General features: G+C 42.3%; 1 protein-coding gene across 1 annotated transcript in view; it reads left to right on the top strand.

Annotated features, from left to right (window-relative positions):
• The window catches only part of LOC146789534 (uncharacterized), a 317,842-nt gene that overhangs the window by 271,809 nt on the left and 26,503 nt on the right, over positions 1–19,530 (top strand). Inside the window, exon 17 of the mRNA XM_085631700.1 lies at positions 1,436–1,479. Coding sequence (XP_085487826.1) covers positions 1,436–1,479 — 44 coding nt within the window. The remainder of the gene's footprint in view (positions 1–1,435; positions 1,480–19,530) is intronic.

Below are 19,530 nucleotides of genomic sequence, written 5' to 3'. Positions count from 1 at the left end.
GTGTGTTGCACAAATACTTTACACATTGCCTCTTTAGATAAGCCTGACTGCTCTGTGCCAAGCTACCAGAGGGTGAGCACAGGTTATCTTTTATTGTGTATCTAGCTTACCCTGATTAGAGTGATGGTTCTTGCCTGGTCTGGGTGCATACCTCAGCCAACCAGGGATTCCATTTCTAACATATGTCTTGGGGAATTGGCCCAAAAACAAACATGAAACTACCTATTGGTAAAAGAACAAAGAGAGCGTAGTCCTTTCTAGTCACACTCATTTCATGTGGATATTCTATGAATACTCTTGTTTTATTCCCGTTTTGTAGATATTTTCTGGCCAAATCACAAAGGCATGTAAGAGAAAAAGAGTATTAATAGAATACTACTTTAGGTGCTTCAAAATTCTTTTGTGAATAGCCCCCCTATCTATTTCCACATGTCATAGTAACCCACATCACAATCCCACATGTGGTAGTGCAACACAAATGTGCTTTTGCATATTAAGACATTCCACTCTGAAGGACACAGAAAGGCCTCCTCCTTCTCTTCTGTTTTAGTGGGTGCTCCTTTGCCATCCTCATCCTAGAAACACATTTACTCAAGCCTTTGCTGGGAATAAATCTGCCTGCTTTTCCACATTGGGGAACTATCTGGAACTTGTTGATGAATACCCACAGACTTACAGGTTTGTTGATTTTCACACTGGCTACGGATCTAACCTGCAAAACATCTACAAAGCCTCTTCTTACTCTGGATTTATGAATGTGAAAATTTCACTATTCTGTAATAAAATTAGGGCTCTTCGTTTAATGGTATTTGTTTTGTCATTTCATCTGTATTTATTAAAATGTATGTTTTTGCTAATTTTATCTGGGTTTATCCTTATTATTGGGGGTTGGGGATTTTTATGAAAAAGCATCTTCAGACCTCTCACTCAATTCAGTTCTCAGAGGTGATCTTGACCTGACTGACTGCTAGGCAGTCTTAATTTTTCACTGACATGACTGAATCTGTTTGTTGGTGGTGCAATCCATGCCGTACTTTCTTGAAAGTATGAAAAGCAATATTTTCATTGCTTTCTATATTTTGAACATGGCAAGTCGGGCATTGGCCAATCCGATGCTTTGCTCGCTCTACAGTACCAAGCAGGACCAATTGGCTTTTTCAATTCTTCTGGTCTTTTTTCTAGTGGCCCTATATGACGCTCGAGGTCTTTCGGTGTGTGTGTATTTCAGCGATCAACCACCTGTCAAACTACCCTTCCCTTCGCATTGGACTTGATTATGAGGGTCACCGTTCTATCTAGTCTCTTGACATTAAAGCAGTGCACCATATGTCCTGTAAATTGAAACTAGCCCTGTTGATGGGCATAATGTTGTCTCTTTTTTTGAAAAGTGAGGAACATACTTCTTACAACGTGTCTTGTGTATTTTTCTATCCAGTCATCCAAGCGATTCAGATGTTGAAAGAAGAAGAAGAATGTTAAGTAAGTTAAGTTACAATTCTACAGTGTTCATGCAACAACCAATTTTTCAGTATAGCTGTTTCAAGCAATCCGTTTGCCAAAACAGTTAAACCTGATTATGCCCTCGTTAGTGGTGTCTGGACTGTTCAGGCGAGAGCCTAGTGTTGTCTCCAAATGGCGTCACTTTTGGAAAACTACCATTACTCTGCTATTGAAGATAGGACTTTCGCTATCTGAAAAGGTGGCAGTGTGGCCGGTGGCACTGAGCACTTGATCGGTCAGAGATCTCACCCACCACTTGCAGTCTAGTATTGGCATTAGACCACTTGATTTTCAACAGCTGGGGTCCAAGTTAAAATATTTATTTATTTACTCCAGCCTAGTAGGGTAATGCGAGGCCCATCATATAGCCTACTCTGTTATTACAACATTTCATCAGTCTTTTACAGCAGGCAGATTGCATGTTCATTGTCATTGTAGTGGTGCTAAAAGGCAAGCAAGCATCAAATTAGCTCTTTCTTGTTTGCTAATGAAAATCCAGGCTGCTTTCTCCTAGCAATCTGCTTCTGTTTACTTTCATGACTTTGCAACATCAGGACAATGGGATGGTGCAGCCAGGCAGCCTATTCACACAATTAGGAGAGTTTTATGCCACACTAAACAAACTTTTTAATCCAACAATGATTTTGAATGTTGTGCTAGATTTAAACACCAGTCTTCTCACCAGTACAGTTCCTACAATCGTGAATTGCCTATTAAAGCTAAGCGGTGTTCAAAGACTTACCTGTAGACTCCAAGAGTATATATTTAATTAAATGAATGCATGTTTTTTCATCAAGTACATTTACTTCACACTAGGAATTAAAAATTTACCCATACACATCAGAGGCAATTTAACCTATTTACATGCTCGAGTGTTTCCCAATGAGCATACCAAAAGCATGCAAAGTTCATCTACCTTTTTGATGAATACTTTCAATTGCAGATTCACTATTCTTGAATATCCTTGACGAAGAGGTCAGGTGCCACTCCTGCCATTAAAACAACATATTTCCTTTGAGTCTGGATTCTAAGCGTGGATGTTAGGGTTCTGCCATGCTGATATTAGAAGGCACTCATCAAGGCCCTGTAAAGTTCTACCTTTCCCAAGTTTATGTCTTAACACTAACTAACAAATTGCAGACCTTGCTTGACAAATCACTCAAGTCCTAGATTCCACACTTCCATCCTGATGCATGGTTTATATAGTTTCTTTTGTCCCCAGACCTTGCCTAGATCAAATCCTGGACTTATCTGTTTCTTAGCTCAGATCCACACTTAGTTTCTGGTTTCTATGTTCCCCTTCTTGTGCCTCTTGGTTTTCCTAATCCTTCCTTCTCCAAGTCCCTGTGCAGCCTTTCCACCTAGTCGAGACTATCACCTGTCTTTCTTCCTGCACTTGTCCTCATCTCCTGAGCTTCTGGCTATAACTAAAGTACTACCTCAGTGCTAAGGCATTTAGGGCAACCAACCTCTTTTACTGTTGAACCAGTGCTGTCTTGCCGCTTTGATTTAAAGCTTTCTCATACTTTTTTTGTGCTTTGTACATTCTTTAATTGCTTGTTTTCCCCCTTACTGGCATTACTACTTCTCTCTCCCTGGTTCTGATTGTTACAGTTCCTCTGTCTCTGTTGTAATTTCAATGTTCCTCGTTTCAGTCTGCATACTTCCAGCCCAGTCCTTTTTTGTGTGCACATTCCTTGTCCTGTATTTCAGTATCACTTGATTTGTGTACTTCCAGTCTCGTTAGAGTTTCTTAGAATGCTGTCCTTTCCCCTGAGCCCTATTTCTCTATTCAGTTCCTCCATCTCTGTTCCCTTTGTCCTCTCTTGTTTTTAATATTTCTTTGTTATTCTTAGCAGTGGGTGTCAGTGGATTCTAGGGCTCATGCCTTCCTGCACAGAGACTCACCCAGTGCTCTTCTCCCATAGGAGCTGCTGAGTGTCATCTAAGACTGTGTTGTTAACTGCTTATTGCCTTATTGTTAGACCTTATTCTTATAGACAAATCAATTTCCATGGAGTATACAAACTATCATTTAGGGTAGCTTACCTGTTGTTCTTCTCCCTTTACTTTTTTATTAGCTTGCTCTTATTTATTGTTTTCTATTTGCTTTACCTTTCTAGTTTTGTTGTATACAGGCATTACCCAGTACATGTCCAGTGCCCCAATTCCCGGTTAACCTGCTCCAGTATTTAGCGTTTGTCCTCCCCTTCTTACAGATTTTCAGGTATTCCCTTCTGCGTGCTAAACCCTTCCTCCTGAGTTACTTGCAGAGAGCAAGCTCTCCTGTTAGTTACTCTGGTCCAGGTCTCAGCAGGGGTCCTGGGAGCAGCCTGGGAGATACCATTGATCACGCTGGCTTACCTTTGATTTTCATAGATGGTTGGGCAGGGTCGATCACATGATCTGTAGGCTGCAACATGCGTGAGCATCGGCATCTCTTCAGATCTTATTCCCAGGATAAGTATGATGCTGCAACCTCTCTCCCAAGTAAATCTTTGCAGTCAGAGTGTCAAATTTACTGGGCAGGGCAACATATCTCCACCTAGACATTGGTGCCAATTGCGGGACAGGTCTTTGTGATTGACAGATTCACTCCAGTACTTTAACCTCAATGTCCTTTTTGGGGCTATGTCCTACATTGGTGGATATCACCCGATGCCAGTGCCCAGCAGTACTCTGGCTCTGCATTTGGTGCTGATAGATCAACTTATGCCTTTCTGGCTTCTGATGTGGACACCACAGAGATGGTTCTGATTGGATTCCACCCTCCTCCAATTCCTATTATGTCTTCGACCATAAGTTGCCTGCTGCTTCTTCAACCTCAGTTGTGCTCGCAATTGTATGATTTCATAGAAAAACTATTTTATGTATACCGTTTCTGAGATGCCATTTTACCTAAACTGTTTAATGAAAATCTTCAGAATGAATGGCATTTACCATTTCATAGAAACCAATTCATAGAATGTCTTTTTGTTCAAAATTGGCTTTTGCATGCTTATTTTTAAGGAGTAAATGTAATGGTTGCAAGTCTTACTTTCAGAAACAGTTTTGTTAGAGGTATTTATTTCGGTGCTTTACTTCAAGGGACATTATTTCAGAATTTTATCTTTTACATTGTTGAACAATTACTTTGAAATCTTTTAATCCACTGACTCCTCTTCATCCTCAAACATCATCCACTTCGACTCCCTCACAACCCCTAAACAACATCCATCCTTGCCCCCTACACACCCCTCACCACGCCTAAAGCACACCTATCCCTGAACCCATAAAAGTCCTTTCTAACCCTAAACTCCAGTCCTCCCTGAACCCTGAAACCACTCACTACCCCTAAACTTCACACATTCCTGAACTCTAAAAGCCCCTTTCTGTACCTAAACTCCACCCATCCGTGACCCCTTAAAACCTCTCTCCACACCCAACTCCACCCATCTCCAAACACTAAAAAAAGATCCTCGCCACCCTTAAACACCACTCATCCATAATCCCTCAAAACTGTAAACTCCGCCCATCCATGAACCCTAAAACCACTCACCACCCTTACACTCCAACATCCCTTAACTGTAAAAACACTTCACATCCCTAAACTCCACTTACAGTGAGCCCTAAAAACCCTATTCTATGCCAGAACTCCTCACATTCCTGACCCCTAAAAAGCCTTCATCACCCCAAACATTACCTATCCCTGAACCCAAAAATCCCTCACTAACTCCACCCATGTTTAATGTAATTTTGGATTTTGCCATAAAATGATCTTGCCATTAAAATTGTTCCTTTAATTTTCGATTTATTTGTATTTCCTTAAGATTGCCTTTCTTTAAAATAGTTTTTCCATGATTTGGTTCACTCCAGTGTAGTTTCCCAGTTTTCATGTTTCCATTAATTAACATACATCGGTGCTGCTGCTAATGAGCCTGGCACTACTTTCATATCAATGGTTATTTTCTACTGCCACCAAACGCCTCGCTGCTTCTTTTGGAATTAGAATTGAGACTTATGCCCTCTATGGTACGATGTATTATGTCTTCGGCCATAAATTGCCTGCTGCTTCTTCAACCTCAGTTGTGCTCGCAATTGTATGATTTCATAGAAAAACTATTTTATGTATACCGTTTCTGAGATGCCATTTTACCTAAACTGTTTAATGAAAATCTTCAGAATGAATGGCATTTACCATTTCATAGAAACCAATTCATAGAATGTCTTTTTGTTCAAAATTGGCTTTTGCATGCTTATTTTTAAGGAGTAAATGTAATGGTTGCAAGTCTTACTTTCAGAAACAGTTTTGTTAGAGGTATTTATTTCGGTGCTTTACTTCAAGGGACATTATTTCAGAATTTTATCTTTTACATTGTTGAACAATTACTGTAAGTGGAGTTTAGGGATGTGAAGTGTTTTTACAGTTAAGGGATGTTGGAGTGTAAGGGTGGTGAGTGGTTTTAGGGTTCTATGGTACGATGTTGTTTCTGACTCCGATTTCTTCCATGGAGGTTGCCATGATCTTCTATCAAGTCTCAGTTGAGAATTTTGTTTCCTGAAGGTAGAAGTAGAGGTGGATTTGCTCTGTTCTTGCTCAAACTTTGAATAGTTCCCAGATTTGGTTTGCAGACCCTACTTGCTTTCAGCACGTCTGCTACAGCTACTTCTGATGACCCCCATCGTGTACTTTCTGAGGAGTTTGTACATTCCGACCTAAATTTTGTAGACTGGTTGTTCTATGTCAGACCCCTTCTTGCCTTTTAATGAGACTTTTTAGAGTTCGGTTATGTAAGTTTGGAGTAATCTAACTTCTGCACAATCCATCCACTGTGAGTTGTCTTGCATTCAGCGACTTGCGCCGGGTGAGCTGCCATGCCTATCTTTTCATCCGAATACAGAGGGCCTGAAACAACAGGCTTCAGATTTTACAAGTTTCAATGTTGCACCTTCCCTATCCTTCCCAGCTGGCAAGGAGTTATTGTCGATGAAATGTATGTGGAAGAAAAGATTTTGCTCTGGGAGTCTGGCGCTTCTTTCTTGCAATGCCCATATACACTGGCACATTACTCGTATGATCTTTGGGAGATGGTGTGGATGACGGTTTCTCTCTTGCTGGATTACATGAGAGACCATTTTGCTGGAATAGTTAGTGATGACAGCATCTTAGGTCTGGTCTTCTCTGTTGGCTCTGGCTAAATTTATGAGATTCTCAATTGTTCTTCAATGACATGCTTGGTTGAACTCCTTGGGCCTTTGGGGAAGGGTTCAGACAAATGTGCTGGATGCGCCCTCTGATGGTTCCTATTTATTCAAATAACAGACTTCACTGGTGGTGGATCGCGAAGTAAGAGGACATGCTGATGCCTTAATTGGTGGGCCATTCATATATGATGAACATATTCCATGGAATACGAGTTAGACTTGAACATTTCATGCTATTGCAGCTCTAGGGGCATAGCCAGAACTTCCTTTCTGATACCCTAGTGACAAGTACTTTCCCACGCTTGCGGAGAATGCAGTATCTTTGTGAATTACTCTGATCGGTATGAGCATCTGTCTGTATCTTTATCCCTGGCTTCCCCAGTCGGACCATGCTGAATGTCTCCCTGGGTAGTAGGCCGTAAAGGTGTTTGCGTCCTTGGGTACAGTGCATTTGGGGCTGAGCCTACTCTGCGACCTTTCCCTCTATGGGGCCCTCTTGAATTGTGAGATTTTTGACCACATGATATACCACCCCAGACCTAATGCATTTGAGTTTAGTTCCTCTAAAAGGGAACTCATTTTCATGAAGGATATCCAGTGGTCTCTGATGGGGAACTTAACCTTTGTTTCGACATGTTTGATCTTGTGGCTGCTTGAATTGCAGCCATCCATTTCATCCCTGTCAGGGGTTAAGTTTTGGTTACATGGTGGTTATTAGTTTGTTTTGCAGATTTTCCCACTTCAGGGTATGTAGGTTCCTTGCCTATGCTTAATATTAGTATTGTGTATTGAATGCCTATGCCCATGGTTTAGATCTTGACGGTGCACAGGTGGCCCCATGTTGGTCATCGGGCATAACAATTGTTTGAACTGGCTGCTTCGCCTTCATCAGTTCAAGTCTTCTATCTTTTGTATTGGGAGGGAGTAATCAAATTCTTGGGTTTTCATTCATTTTCATTACCTTGTGTTTGAGGTTTGCTGCTTGGTCGCCCTCCACGATCCTGAGACATTTTGTTTTGGGAATGTCAAGTACCTGCCTATCTGTTGAGCCTTACTTACTCCTTCATGTTCTTGTCCTCAATGACCGACCAAGTTTTATTCAGTTGATGGTATCAAAGGTTGTGCCATGTCTCCGTCTTTGCAGTTTCAGTAGTGTGGGTGCTTGGTTGGAGGTGTTTTCTAGACAGAGCAAGCACCATGGTAGTATCAAATAGTCTTTTCTGTTACGATCTGTGTGCCTTATTCTGCTTGACTTATTTTACCTCCTAGCACCAACCTTCATGGAAGGGTGGTTCCTGGTCTATTATTTTTTTTACCTTGTAATCAGACCAAGTGGTGGCATAGGATGCTGGGTACCTTTAAATAGGAGAGGTCTTTTTGGACTGCCCATAGCAGGAGGTTATTTTGGTGCATTTCACCTGGTGGCTTCCCCGGTAAGGATGCCCATTATAAAGTGATATTTGATTGCGCGCTTTTTGGGGATATCCTGACATTCCTGGATACCCTGAAATCCCGGCTGTTTAACCTTGAGTAGCTATCAGCCCATCATTTTGCCTTACTTACGCACTCCAGCACCAAGACGCCATTGGCATTCGAGCGCTTAATAAACAGCTTTTTACTTATACTTATTAATGTTGGTGGAGGGTTCTATGTGTGTTTTATTATTTGCCCTTTCAGGCCTATGTAGGGCCTGTTTGACTCTCTTAGTTAGCTGTTTGGTTTCGAAACCATCTGCGTGGCATTGCATTTTTCATGTGGACTATTTTTGGTTAGTAATCTACCTATTTTTGCCTGAGTCTTGTTGTGGTCATGTTGACAGTGTTTCTGCTTTATGAGCATTTCACCTTTCTGGTATTTTAATACAGTGGTTGATATTGTTTGTGTGTCTTTCCCTGGTGTTATGAAAGACATGGCTTTGCTTGTAGCATTTCGATCGGTATGTGATGTTGAGTCCTTATGGGCTGGTGGTCCTTTCAGGCATCTTTTCTTAATAGAAAAAATACCAGAACTCTGAACCTCCAGCCTGATTATCACAACTTAGCACTCTCAGGGGTGTGGATCTCTTTGATGTTTGTAGGGCATCTCATTGTCTCCTGGTCTCCTGCAAAGTGGGACAATTTCCATTCCTACTATGTACTGGACGACATCGTAATATTTATTCTGTCTCTTTTAGCTGGTTGTTATTCACAGCTTGGTCTGGAGGAGAATATCGTCTGTATGGTGTTGTCTTTTCTTTTTGGTACTACGACCCTCCTCCTGGTGATATTGCATTGCTATTGAATCAGGAGGTGAGGCAACAGCAGGTAAATGTATCCATCAGAAGAATATGTTACTCAGCTTAGCGGAGGCACCACCTGCTGACAATTTCAGCTTTTTCGAATGTTGTCTAGCACCAGGAGGAGATTTAAGAGTTGAGCAATCTGCAGGTAGATAGAGTATCCACTAGAGAAAAACATTAACAAAAGTAAGTAACCTATTATTTTATGAAAAGAAAACCTCCTGGATGCAAGAAAAAAAAAGATTTCCTGGAGCTTCTAGTAGACTTACGCCAAGTACTCATTCCTCTAGACTCGTGGGATGTGTATGCTAGCGTGCTGCTTTATCAAGATTATTTGTACTTAGCACAGAAAGGTTACAAAATGAAGCTCCGGTGCATGCGTGACCCAGCCTTGTCCAAGCCACACAGGCTTCCAGGGAACCAGTCCCTTTCTGTGTGTGGTCACATGTGGAGACTTTTAGCCGAGTTCTCCTACTCTGGTACTTTTTAACCATTTTTTAAAAATGTTATTATATTCAGAAAGCGTTATGTTATTGGATGGTATATCACTCATATATATTTGCCATAGAACAGTATTCGTTATGTCCCTTTATAGAGACTAAGCAATGGACATCTCAAATAACATTTGAACATGAGGCAACTTTATAACTTTGTGGGGGCCAGCTCTATGCCAGTACTAAGGGAACGTCTTAGTTGTTTTATTGAGTATGTTATTACATGGGATTCCAAGGTAGTGTGTTGTTTATAAGGTAACATCTTCAATCAATGTTTGGGTCATTATTAACACTTTAAGTATGAAGTTTGAAGTATGGATTTCATCTTTACCTCTTTGCTAGTAGGCCTTTCTCTGCGTCGTGTCACACAATGCTTTGAATGCATTGAAGTCCTAGCCATGAAAGGGAAACAGTGTTCTGCCTGTCTACCTTTGCAATAGCATGTTTCAGTTTTCTTTCTACGTAATATTCATGGTGCTGTGTGGTTGTCAAACCTCTCTGTTTCTGTTAGTATTGTTTCCCATATTGTTGGCATCTCAGGTCTCCTTAAGTGTGCATCCAATTGTCTCAGTACCAAGCAATGCTCATACACCCACTTCTGTTTTTCTCCCAACCAAAGGTTTCTGCCTGGTGCCTTTCTGACGTCGATAAAATGACTATACAGCGCTTTGCTATAATCAAGGCTAAATCAAGTAACTTACATGTATACTTCATCTTCTTGGGTCTCGGCATTAGATCCAGTAAGCACCCTTGTGGACAGTCTACTGTCTTGCATCTTGAGGGATTGTGTCTGTTGTATCTTTCCCATAAAACTTAAGGTTCGGGCAGTTCCTCACAATATAAAAGAACTCAGCTTCATCTTGCTCACATCTAAGGCATTCTTTGATCCCCATGTGCATTTTAGTAGGATTATTTGGGGTCAGGTGGGTAGCTGTAAAAATATATACTGAATCAATTTAAATTGGCCATTACAGGAAACCGATGCAGTGTAGTTTTTCCACTGGTACCAGTCTTCCGCCATAAACTTCGATCCAATGTTGTTTCCCCATTTGAGCTATTACTAATAAGGTTTTGTTTGCTGGAGCTGAGAAATGCTTGGTACAAGGTTGTTAATATTTGCATCCATGGCCACATGACTTTGTTAATTTCAGGATCTTGGATGTTACGGCCTCAATCATCTTCATGTTCCACGTTTCTTGAACTTGTTTACGACAATACTACACACTAGGAAGTGGTCCAGGTGAATCCTGAGTTCGGTTCTGATGTCCTGGAAGGTGCAGGGGGCTTTCATTCCTACTAATACTGCCCTTTTCAGTCTTGCTCTGTCCCTTCTAATCTTAGCTATTTTACGGAACATAAGGAGACACCGCACAGGGAGCTCCGGTGCATATGCCGCCCATGTTTCAGGAGTTCTTTAGTAGTGTTTCCAGCAGTGTTGTGCCATATTTATCAATGTCGGGAGATCCCTACCTTCCTAGAATAACTTCTGCACTTGTCAGTAGCCTTATCGTATTTTGCAGGAATTATGATGGGCTTGTTACCCCGCATGCACAGCCAAGTGGTCAAACATTGTGGAAGAGGTTCAGCATAAGATAGCTCAATATTGGGTGCTTCCCAACACCTGCCTTTACCCTCTGCCAAGCCAGACAGCAATATTGCCAGCTGAATAACAAATGGTATATTCACAAAGTAGTACGGGGTGGGGGTAACGTAATTGTTTTTGAGAGCACCACCTATGATATAGTTCCATTGCTCACCAAAGCGTTACAGATGTAATCATTTTCTCAGCTCCTTTACCGGCCAGTGCTTAATTTGAGCCGGTGGTTGCAGGTGGGGACCACTGGCACTTATTTTGGGTAAACAGCACTTATTTCTCCTCATCAGAATTTTATCCAGGTCAAGAAAAAAATCTAGTAGAGGAAAAGAAGGAGGGAGAGACCGATGGAGCAACAGAATTAAAGGGAGAAAGCAGGGATGAAAAATCTTAAACAGTGAGATAAAGAACGAGGGGGCCCCTGATGGTGGATTGAAGAAGCATGGGGAGAAATTGAAACTACGTAGCCTTGGTATTTGTCACTACGACCTGCAATAGCGCTGGTCACAGGCTTTTTAACAAAACTTTGGGCACCAGCACTTATTATATTACAAATTAAGCACGGAGGGTGGTCTTTATATAACATCTTTATTACCAAATATTTAAATGTGTCTAAGGTTAATTTTAATGGGTTACATCTGTTTGACTTCATCTTGTGTTTCAGAGGAAACAGACCGGGCCTCACCCAATTAACCCTTAGTCCGAAGAAAAAAACTCTGAACTTGTCTACCATTGTCAATGTTGATGATACGTCAGCATCAGGCTCTCTAATGTACAATAGGATATCATCTGCGTCTAATGAGTTAGCGTTGTGTGCCTAGCATGACGACTCCTCTCCCATCAGGCGAAAAAGGCCAGGGCTTCAGTCACTAGTGAATATAAAAGTGGGACGAGCAGGCATACCTGCTTGGTACATCTGCCATCTGACCCCAGCTGAGAGATGATCTCTTGCCTTCTAACTCTTGCAGTTGGATACATGTACAATAATCAGAGACATCCTATAATTTTTGGGCCAAGGTTCATACCCTGTAGCACCCTATACAGGTAACCCAACCTCAAGGGCAAATGCCTTTTCTGTATCGAGTGATGCGACTGAGGAAACTTGATCACCCCCTGGAAAGGCTGTAATCAAGTGTATTCCTTCCCTCAGATTAGAGAATTTACTTATCCCCAATGTAAATCGGTTTTAATCTTGAGGTAGAAATGCAGATAGCACTGGTAGTGTTCTTTGCGCAAGTACCTTTGCCAGTGTCTTATAGTCTAGATTTAGCATTGAAAGCAGTCTATATGAAGTGCGGTCTAAGCAGTTGCGATCTGGTTTGGTACCACCACTAAGATTGGCTCAAATGTGGACAGGGGAAACCTATTTTCTTTCCTACAAAATTATGACTGGTAGAAGCTGGGGAGTCAGCAATCCTTCATATATTGTGTATTACATTTGGCTGGAAAACAATCTGAGTCACTGTTTGACTTCCGGTCACCAATTCGACTGTAGGTTTGATAGCTGTCAAAGTTAGTGGCACCTCTGACATGGTTCTTCAGCTAATGTTGGGAAAGTATACTCTTTTAAGAATTCCAACAAGTGACATGCTGCGCTGCTTGACACATGCACATTTGATCTGCTTTGTGCTATGATTTGTTTTAGTGTGATTGTACGTTTCTGAACAGAACATTGGGGGCTCTGGACAAGAAATCATTTGGGGGCCCCCGTTTACCCATTTTCTGCCTACTCATGCCCCATGTTACTTAACAATATTGAATTATATTGTGAATGTTGAGAAAGAGAAATACGCAGAAAATGTACTTTCCCGTGGGGTTTTGGGAGGTGGGCCCCCCTGGAAAATTTCAAAAATTGCCCTTGCATTAAAACTTCTCTGCGAGCTACTCTCCCTCTTGATGCCCCCCATTCAGAGGCTGTAGGCAGATACCTTCACACCAGGTAGGTAACTGATATGATTGTCACTCATATGTAAGAAACATGTTCTTTTGTCTTTTAATTTTCAGTGGTTACTTCAGTGCATATTCCCCAATTCCCTTTCTTAGGATTGTGAGGGTTAGTTTGCAAAGCACTATGGGTGTATAGGTACTCTGCATACCTACAGGACTTGTAAACTCAACGACACATTAAAAGAGTTTACGAGTAGAGCTAATTAGAGATGTTTTGAAAATTGGTAAGTGTATTTGTGTCGTTGTGGGGGTCTTTTGTTTTTCTGTGATAGTCAAGAGCTGCCTTACAAGCACTGATGTCCTTGTCTTCCATCACCTAGTTTAACCTGGCTGCAGGCTGCTCCATCTGCAGGCAACACATGTCCTCAGCTGCAGCACCCAGTGCCTACACTGTGCTTTGGTGGGGGTCTGCAGCTGACCACACAGGACTCCTTTGCCCCCACAGGACTCCTTTGCCCCCACAGGACTCCTTTGCCCCGCCATGCCTTCTTAAATGTTAAGGGGCAGATTTATGAGGCCCGCTGCGCCATCGGAACGTCACTTTTTGTGACGTTCCGTGGCGCAGAAGCCTGCGTGATATTTATCAGGCAGCACTGAGCCACTTTTTGTGGCTTAATGCTGCCTCATAAATATCAGTCCCTTTAACGCAGTGTTCTGCGTTAAAGGGGCAGCAATGGGTGTTGCTGGGGGCGTTCCCAGAAACATCCATGGCCTTTTGACACTGCCCCAGATTTATGAGAAATCGTAAATCTGAGGCAGCGCCAAAAGCTTACGCCTACCCAGGGGAGGCGTAAGGGAGGCGCAACGGGGAGAAATATCTTTATTTCTCCTCGTTTTTCCTTTTTCTATGTGTGCTGCATTCTGCAGCACCCATACAAAGAGGAAAAACCTCTTGTGATTATTTTTGTACAGAAAGGTTTCCCTTCCTATACAAAAATATTCATCCCCGCAACGCAGGCACCCTTGCACCATGGTGCAGAGGTGCCCTTGCACCAAGGTGCAGAGGTGCCTGCGTTGGCGCAGGCAGCCCATTGTGCGCCGGCGCAGGGGACAAGGACAGGAATGCGCCACATTTTATAGATACAGCGCATCCCTGCCCTTTTCTTTTGCCGTAGGGAAGCGCAGCAGGAAGGCCTGCTGCGCTTCCCTACGGCAAAACCTCATAAATCTGCCCCTAAGTTCTTACAGGTCATATTAGCAGACTTACATTCCTAAGAAAGACACCACTCTTGTAAGTATTAGAAGGTGGCAACTCGTTCATATTATTCTGCAATATTAATAACACCGAGGAATTGCATGAGCCTGCCACGGGCGCACTATTGTAACTAAAAGGGACTGTACAGGTATAAAAGTAAACCCACTCCTGCCAAAATGGTGGGGTGGCTCAAGATTTTAGGGCAATCGTTACTGTAAGTGGTTATCGTACAACACTCCTAGTGACTGCATCTGCTGGCCATAAAGAGCATCGGCCACCACTACTCATTTATAGAATTGTTGAAACTACAGCTAGGAAAGCAGTGCTGGTACAGACACCTGACCTATCCTCAGGAGCTACCAGATAATACGTTGCTACCCCCAGTTGAGTTGCAAAAAAGAAAGGTTGCTGATCAGCTATGCTGATCCAGGGGAATTAGAACGAGCAATCAACCCCATGGTTTACATGTACTGCACGGGGGACATCGGAAGGATGACAAAATGGCGTTTGTGATGCTGGCAAGGAAGCACCTCGCCTTAGGGCTGCTGGTTCCGTTTTAGCTAGAGCAGTTAGGCGGCTCTAAGAGTAGACAGGCGCCTTAGCCGCCTGTCTGTCCCACCTACACAGCAGCCCTCAGGCCACATATATCTTCTTTTTTGCAGATTTTATATAGTGCGAACTCGACCCGAAGGTATTGGAGCGCTTTACATGAGCACCAGTTACGTTACACATTCAGGCACGGGGAGATTAAGTGATTTGCCCAGAATCACAAGATATGGACGCGTCGAACCCTGGTTTCCAGCACCAAAGCCGGCAGTCTAGCCAACGGACCACATTTCTGTGCCTGGGAGTGAAAGCCCCGTTGAAAACGTTCATGGTTCAGTTTATTTATGTTTGAATGGTTACTGCAAGGAATCTGTTGAGGAGGTTGGCACAAAGGTGAACTTTTGGAAAAGAACGATGCAGCCAACTGTGCTGAATGAATAAATGATATGTTGAATATCCGTTAAAATGTTTCCCAAAAACAGTTAACCAGAGCACGTGGAGCGATACATGGATCTGGTTTCTGTCTTAATCGGTACTAAGGAAGGCTAACCCCATGCAATTATACGCGTCTGATTGACAACAACAAAATCCATTAAATATGGTAAAACCCAGTTCTCTCAAGCTACTAAACCACAGAGGAGGTGACAGTAGACATTGCATTAGTGGCTGTGATGAGTTGGAGCTAGAGTTCAGCAAAGCAGTCCAATAGGTTCTTTTGTCTCCGCTTAAAAGAGCCTTCTATTAAAATCCCAACACCGTCGCTGGCTACTTGGGAAGTTTAGTCATACGCCCAATATGCTGCCTGTTGGTACTGAAGAAGAGCGACTCCTAGTGGCAGAAGAGTATTGTAGCCTGCGTTTATCCCTGGGCTCCAAGGGTTGATACTTAGTAGAGGCATAGCCACTTGAAGCTCAACATTGCAATTGTTTATATTTTCAAGTACTGCTCTGACGTCACAAAGAAAAAAATAACAGCAGTTTACAACAATCCATTATTTCATATCCTTAAAAAAGTAATTATCTTCAAAAAATGTGCGATTTTTGAATTTGACTTTATTTGGCTATATCTGCAAGTTACAACTAAAAGAGGCATTGGCAAAGTCAATAGGTCTGACTTCTTGTTAGAAGAAATATTTGGTAATAGTAGGGCGACTTTGTGCATGTTGCCTCAGCTGTCTTATAAATAAAGTCTCATAATGAATCAATAACTTGAGCAACAACATTGTGGGAGCTGGCCGTAGCATCCCTCTGATGAATAGACTGTATTGGCAGAGTTAAGCCATACCTTCAAAAAGTAATGTTATGAAAGGGAATCAGAAGATGAAGTTTGCGTTGTTAATGGTGAACTTAAAACATGCAAAGCCATGGGTCATAGACTGGTAACCAAAGACCTACTCTATCTGTAGTCTATCTTTGTATGTACCATTTGTTGAAGAATCTATAACATGAGATCGAATACGACCGAACGTCCTCAGCCAGACCTAAACAAGGCATGAATATCTTTGAAAATAGTTTGTTTGAATTGTAATGCTTTCACTGTAAAATACAAGAAAAAGTCATTAATTGTGCCTAATTTTCTGTGAAATACAGAACTTGTTGCTCCTGGCAGTCTGCATTGAGGCCAGCCTTGCTAAGTCCCTACTTGCACGCTTTCTCTTCCCTGGTGTCCCTTAACAGAGGTGTCTGTAGTTGTACTCTGGATTGTGGGTGTCCCTCTTAGGGCCATTCTTGCTCTGCCCTCACATTGAAATGTAGCTTCTATCTGACATGAAGTAAAGTGACATGCAGAATGCAGACATAATCAATCTGAACAGGCTGTCTTGGGTTTGAAGCTGATTCCCACCGCAATGGTTTGTACCCAGATCAGAGAGCACACGTTCGAAGAGCAGGTGTGTAATGGACTTGAAATCACAAACCTAACTGCAAATACGGTTTCTCATTCCGGCATACAATATCGTTCCATAGTGCACCCTTCGTTTGTGTACGACATATTGCAGCCTCTTCCCATTTCACACTTCTCTGCATCCATATATGAAGAGAACAAGGCAGGATCTAATTTCTCAACCCATTAGGCTTTTGTCCATAAGGAGATATCTTGTTAGAAGGGCAGTGGTGTCCGCCGCAAAGCTCAAGTGGAGGGGCAGAGAAGGGGGGACGGGATGGGGGATTAGGGAAATACTAAGACATTTTTTTTTTACCTTTTCTGCTGCCGATGCTGCAGTCCACCTCGGTGCTCCTCTTATCTGCTCATGGTTTCCCAGCAGTCCCTGGGGCACCAGCAAAGGCTCCCCACCCAATCTCGGCGCTGCTCTCAATAGCATGAGAGCACCACCAGGATTGGTCTGAGCGGCTTGGTTTGCTGCTCAGACATTGCCTGCGAGTCTGTGCTGTTTCTCCAATTCGGCTGTGCAACACCGCTGGGTTGGAGAAACGTAAGTGCACATGACGGTTTGGGTGGCCTAAGATGGCCGGCCAAACCGTCATACGCACATACAGTGCTGCACTACTCCTCCCCTGCTGTCTTCGTGGCAATGCCCTGGCTTGGCTGGCTCTAGCGGGGGAACGAAAAAAGAAATATAATTTTATGTTTACCGTTTATTTTGGGGAGGGCGTGCTCCTCTGCCAAAGCAGAGGAGCCCCCGCTGTAGAAGGGGACAATGACCTCTGGTGACACTGCCTGCAGTGCACACTTTCACTTGCATTCTTCGCCCCATAGTGAAAACCTGCCGACTTAAGTTATGGGTGGCACCACTTTAGACAGCACCACCTTCACAAAAGCTCAAGAATTATGTGACATGCTGTAGCCTACAAAACCTTCAGGAAAATTATGCTTAATCGAAGATGGCCCAGATATGTTGCAAACCACTCAAAAGATTTTCTTTATATGTCAATATAAATATCACTATTTTAAAAAAATGTTAAAAATATTTCACAGCTATGTTCAGGTTTAACTGAGTTGTTCAGGAGTTCCCTCACTTTATTTAGCAAACCATTTACTGGGTAAGCAGAGCCCATCCCTTATAAGCATACCCACTGTTTAAAGAATTTGAGCAATGTCTCCTCATTTATTCAATTCTCCCAAAAGCCTTTTCATTTCGATTCTAATGTTGAGTTCGGAAGAAAGACTATTTGCTAATGTTCTTCATGTTTTGTCATAAAAAACTCTATTGATTTTGTCCTTAATTTTTGTAGTATTTTAAGTTTTTGAATGTGCAAACAGCCCACATGCGTTTCGCCCCTAATGGTCAACTGGACCCGGACTCTTTCAAGGCTGCAAGAGATGTAACGTGACAGTGTCAGTTTTAATAAAATTACTTAAACCGTGTTGTGAACCACCACCTAGTGAGTGAACTATGTTGTGCATGGGTGCCTGACATTCAGGAAATACAGGGAAGTGTGCTGGGGAGTGAAGGAAAAAAGTGAAATGGAACCAGTGACCAACAAAATGAAAAGATGTAAAAAACACCTAAAAGGAATAGATGATGGGGGACTATTAAGGTTATTAACAGGCACAAAATTGCAGAGAAAGTTCCCGTGGGTATATTTGTGGACTACATGCTTTGGCGCTGGCAAGAGGGAAGAGTTAAAAGAATTTATTTGCTATCCGAGTCATGTTTTAAAAAGATTGTCTCATGCGTATTTTGTTGGAATTGGTAAGTTTGGTAATCAAACTTTAGTCTATAGTTGTGCAATTAGTTGTTAAGTAACATGTTAAGTAACATGCTTGCTAAGAAAAACAAGCATAAGTCATATAATTAATCATATCCTGTGTATCTTAGCAAGTAATCCTAATGATGGTATGCAGTTTCCTTCAGATTTGTCATAAAATATAGTACATCGGTTTTCCAAACAAGCGAAAAACTACGTTGTAATTTGTTAGGAAGATAAACACAAAAAAACGGAAGAAGCAATAAGCAAAAAATTACATTGTGTGTAATACATGATTTGAAAACACTTAGGATATTGGGTGGTATTACCCCCGAATATGAGAAAAGGTAAAGTGCAGCTGGTCAGAAAGCCAAGACTTCACTGCTAACAACTTGATGTGATCGACAGGGGTGGCTCGACGTGTCATCCTCCAATGGGATAAAATGAGCACTACTGACTTCAGTACCGTTCTATGAAACAGAAGATTGTTTTAGTAAGTGGTATATACAACCAAATGTCCTTTTTTGATATCTGCCTGTTAGAAATGGTGGTCTCTAGTTGGCAGAGGTAGGTACCTTTGTCTAAATTGGGACCCTTGCTTCTAGTCAGGATAAGGGGGATACACTTCTAAAATAACCCCTGCTCACCCCCTTGGTAGCTTGGCACGAACAGACAGGCTTATCTCTGAGGCAGTGTGTAAAGCATTTGTGAACACATACTGCAATACAGTGAAAACACTACAAATGGACACCAGACAAGTTTATAAAAATAAGTAATCTTTATCTAAACCAACACAAGACCAAACAACAAAAATCCACAATACAGTATCAAAAATAAGGCTCTTAAATGGTAGAAATAGTTCAGTTCAATGCAATGCCTGAACGTTTGCAGCCGCACGGCAGGTGCTGCGAATGTTTTCTCAGCGATGCGTTGTGACCCGGTGTGGATGCGGCACGCTTCTTCTCTGTGGCTCGGCAATGCGTCAGGACCAGGTGCGAATGCAGCACGTGTCTTCTCCGTGGCTTGGCGATGCGTCGGGAATCGGTGCGAATGCGACACGCTTCTTTCTCGTTGCGTCGATTTTCCAGCTCCCAGTGACAAACAGTCTCTAGAGGTCCTAAACAGCAGCAGGCACCTCTTTGCAG

This window comes from Triturus cristatus, chromosome 10 (assembly GCF_964204655.1).
Source record: "Triturus cristatus chromosome 10, aTriCri1.1, whole genome shotgun sequence".
In the NCBI taxonomy this organism is placed as follows: Eukaryota; Metazoa; Chordata; class Amphibia; order Caudata; family Salamandridae; genus Triturus; species Triturus cristatus.
This window is presented reverse-complemented; position numbering and strand designations above follow the sequence as displayed.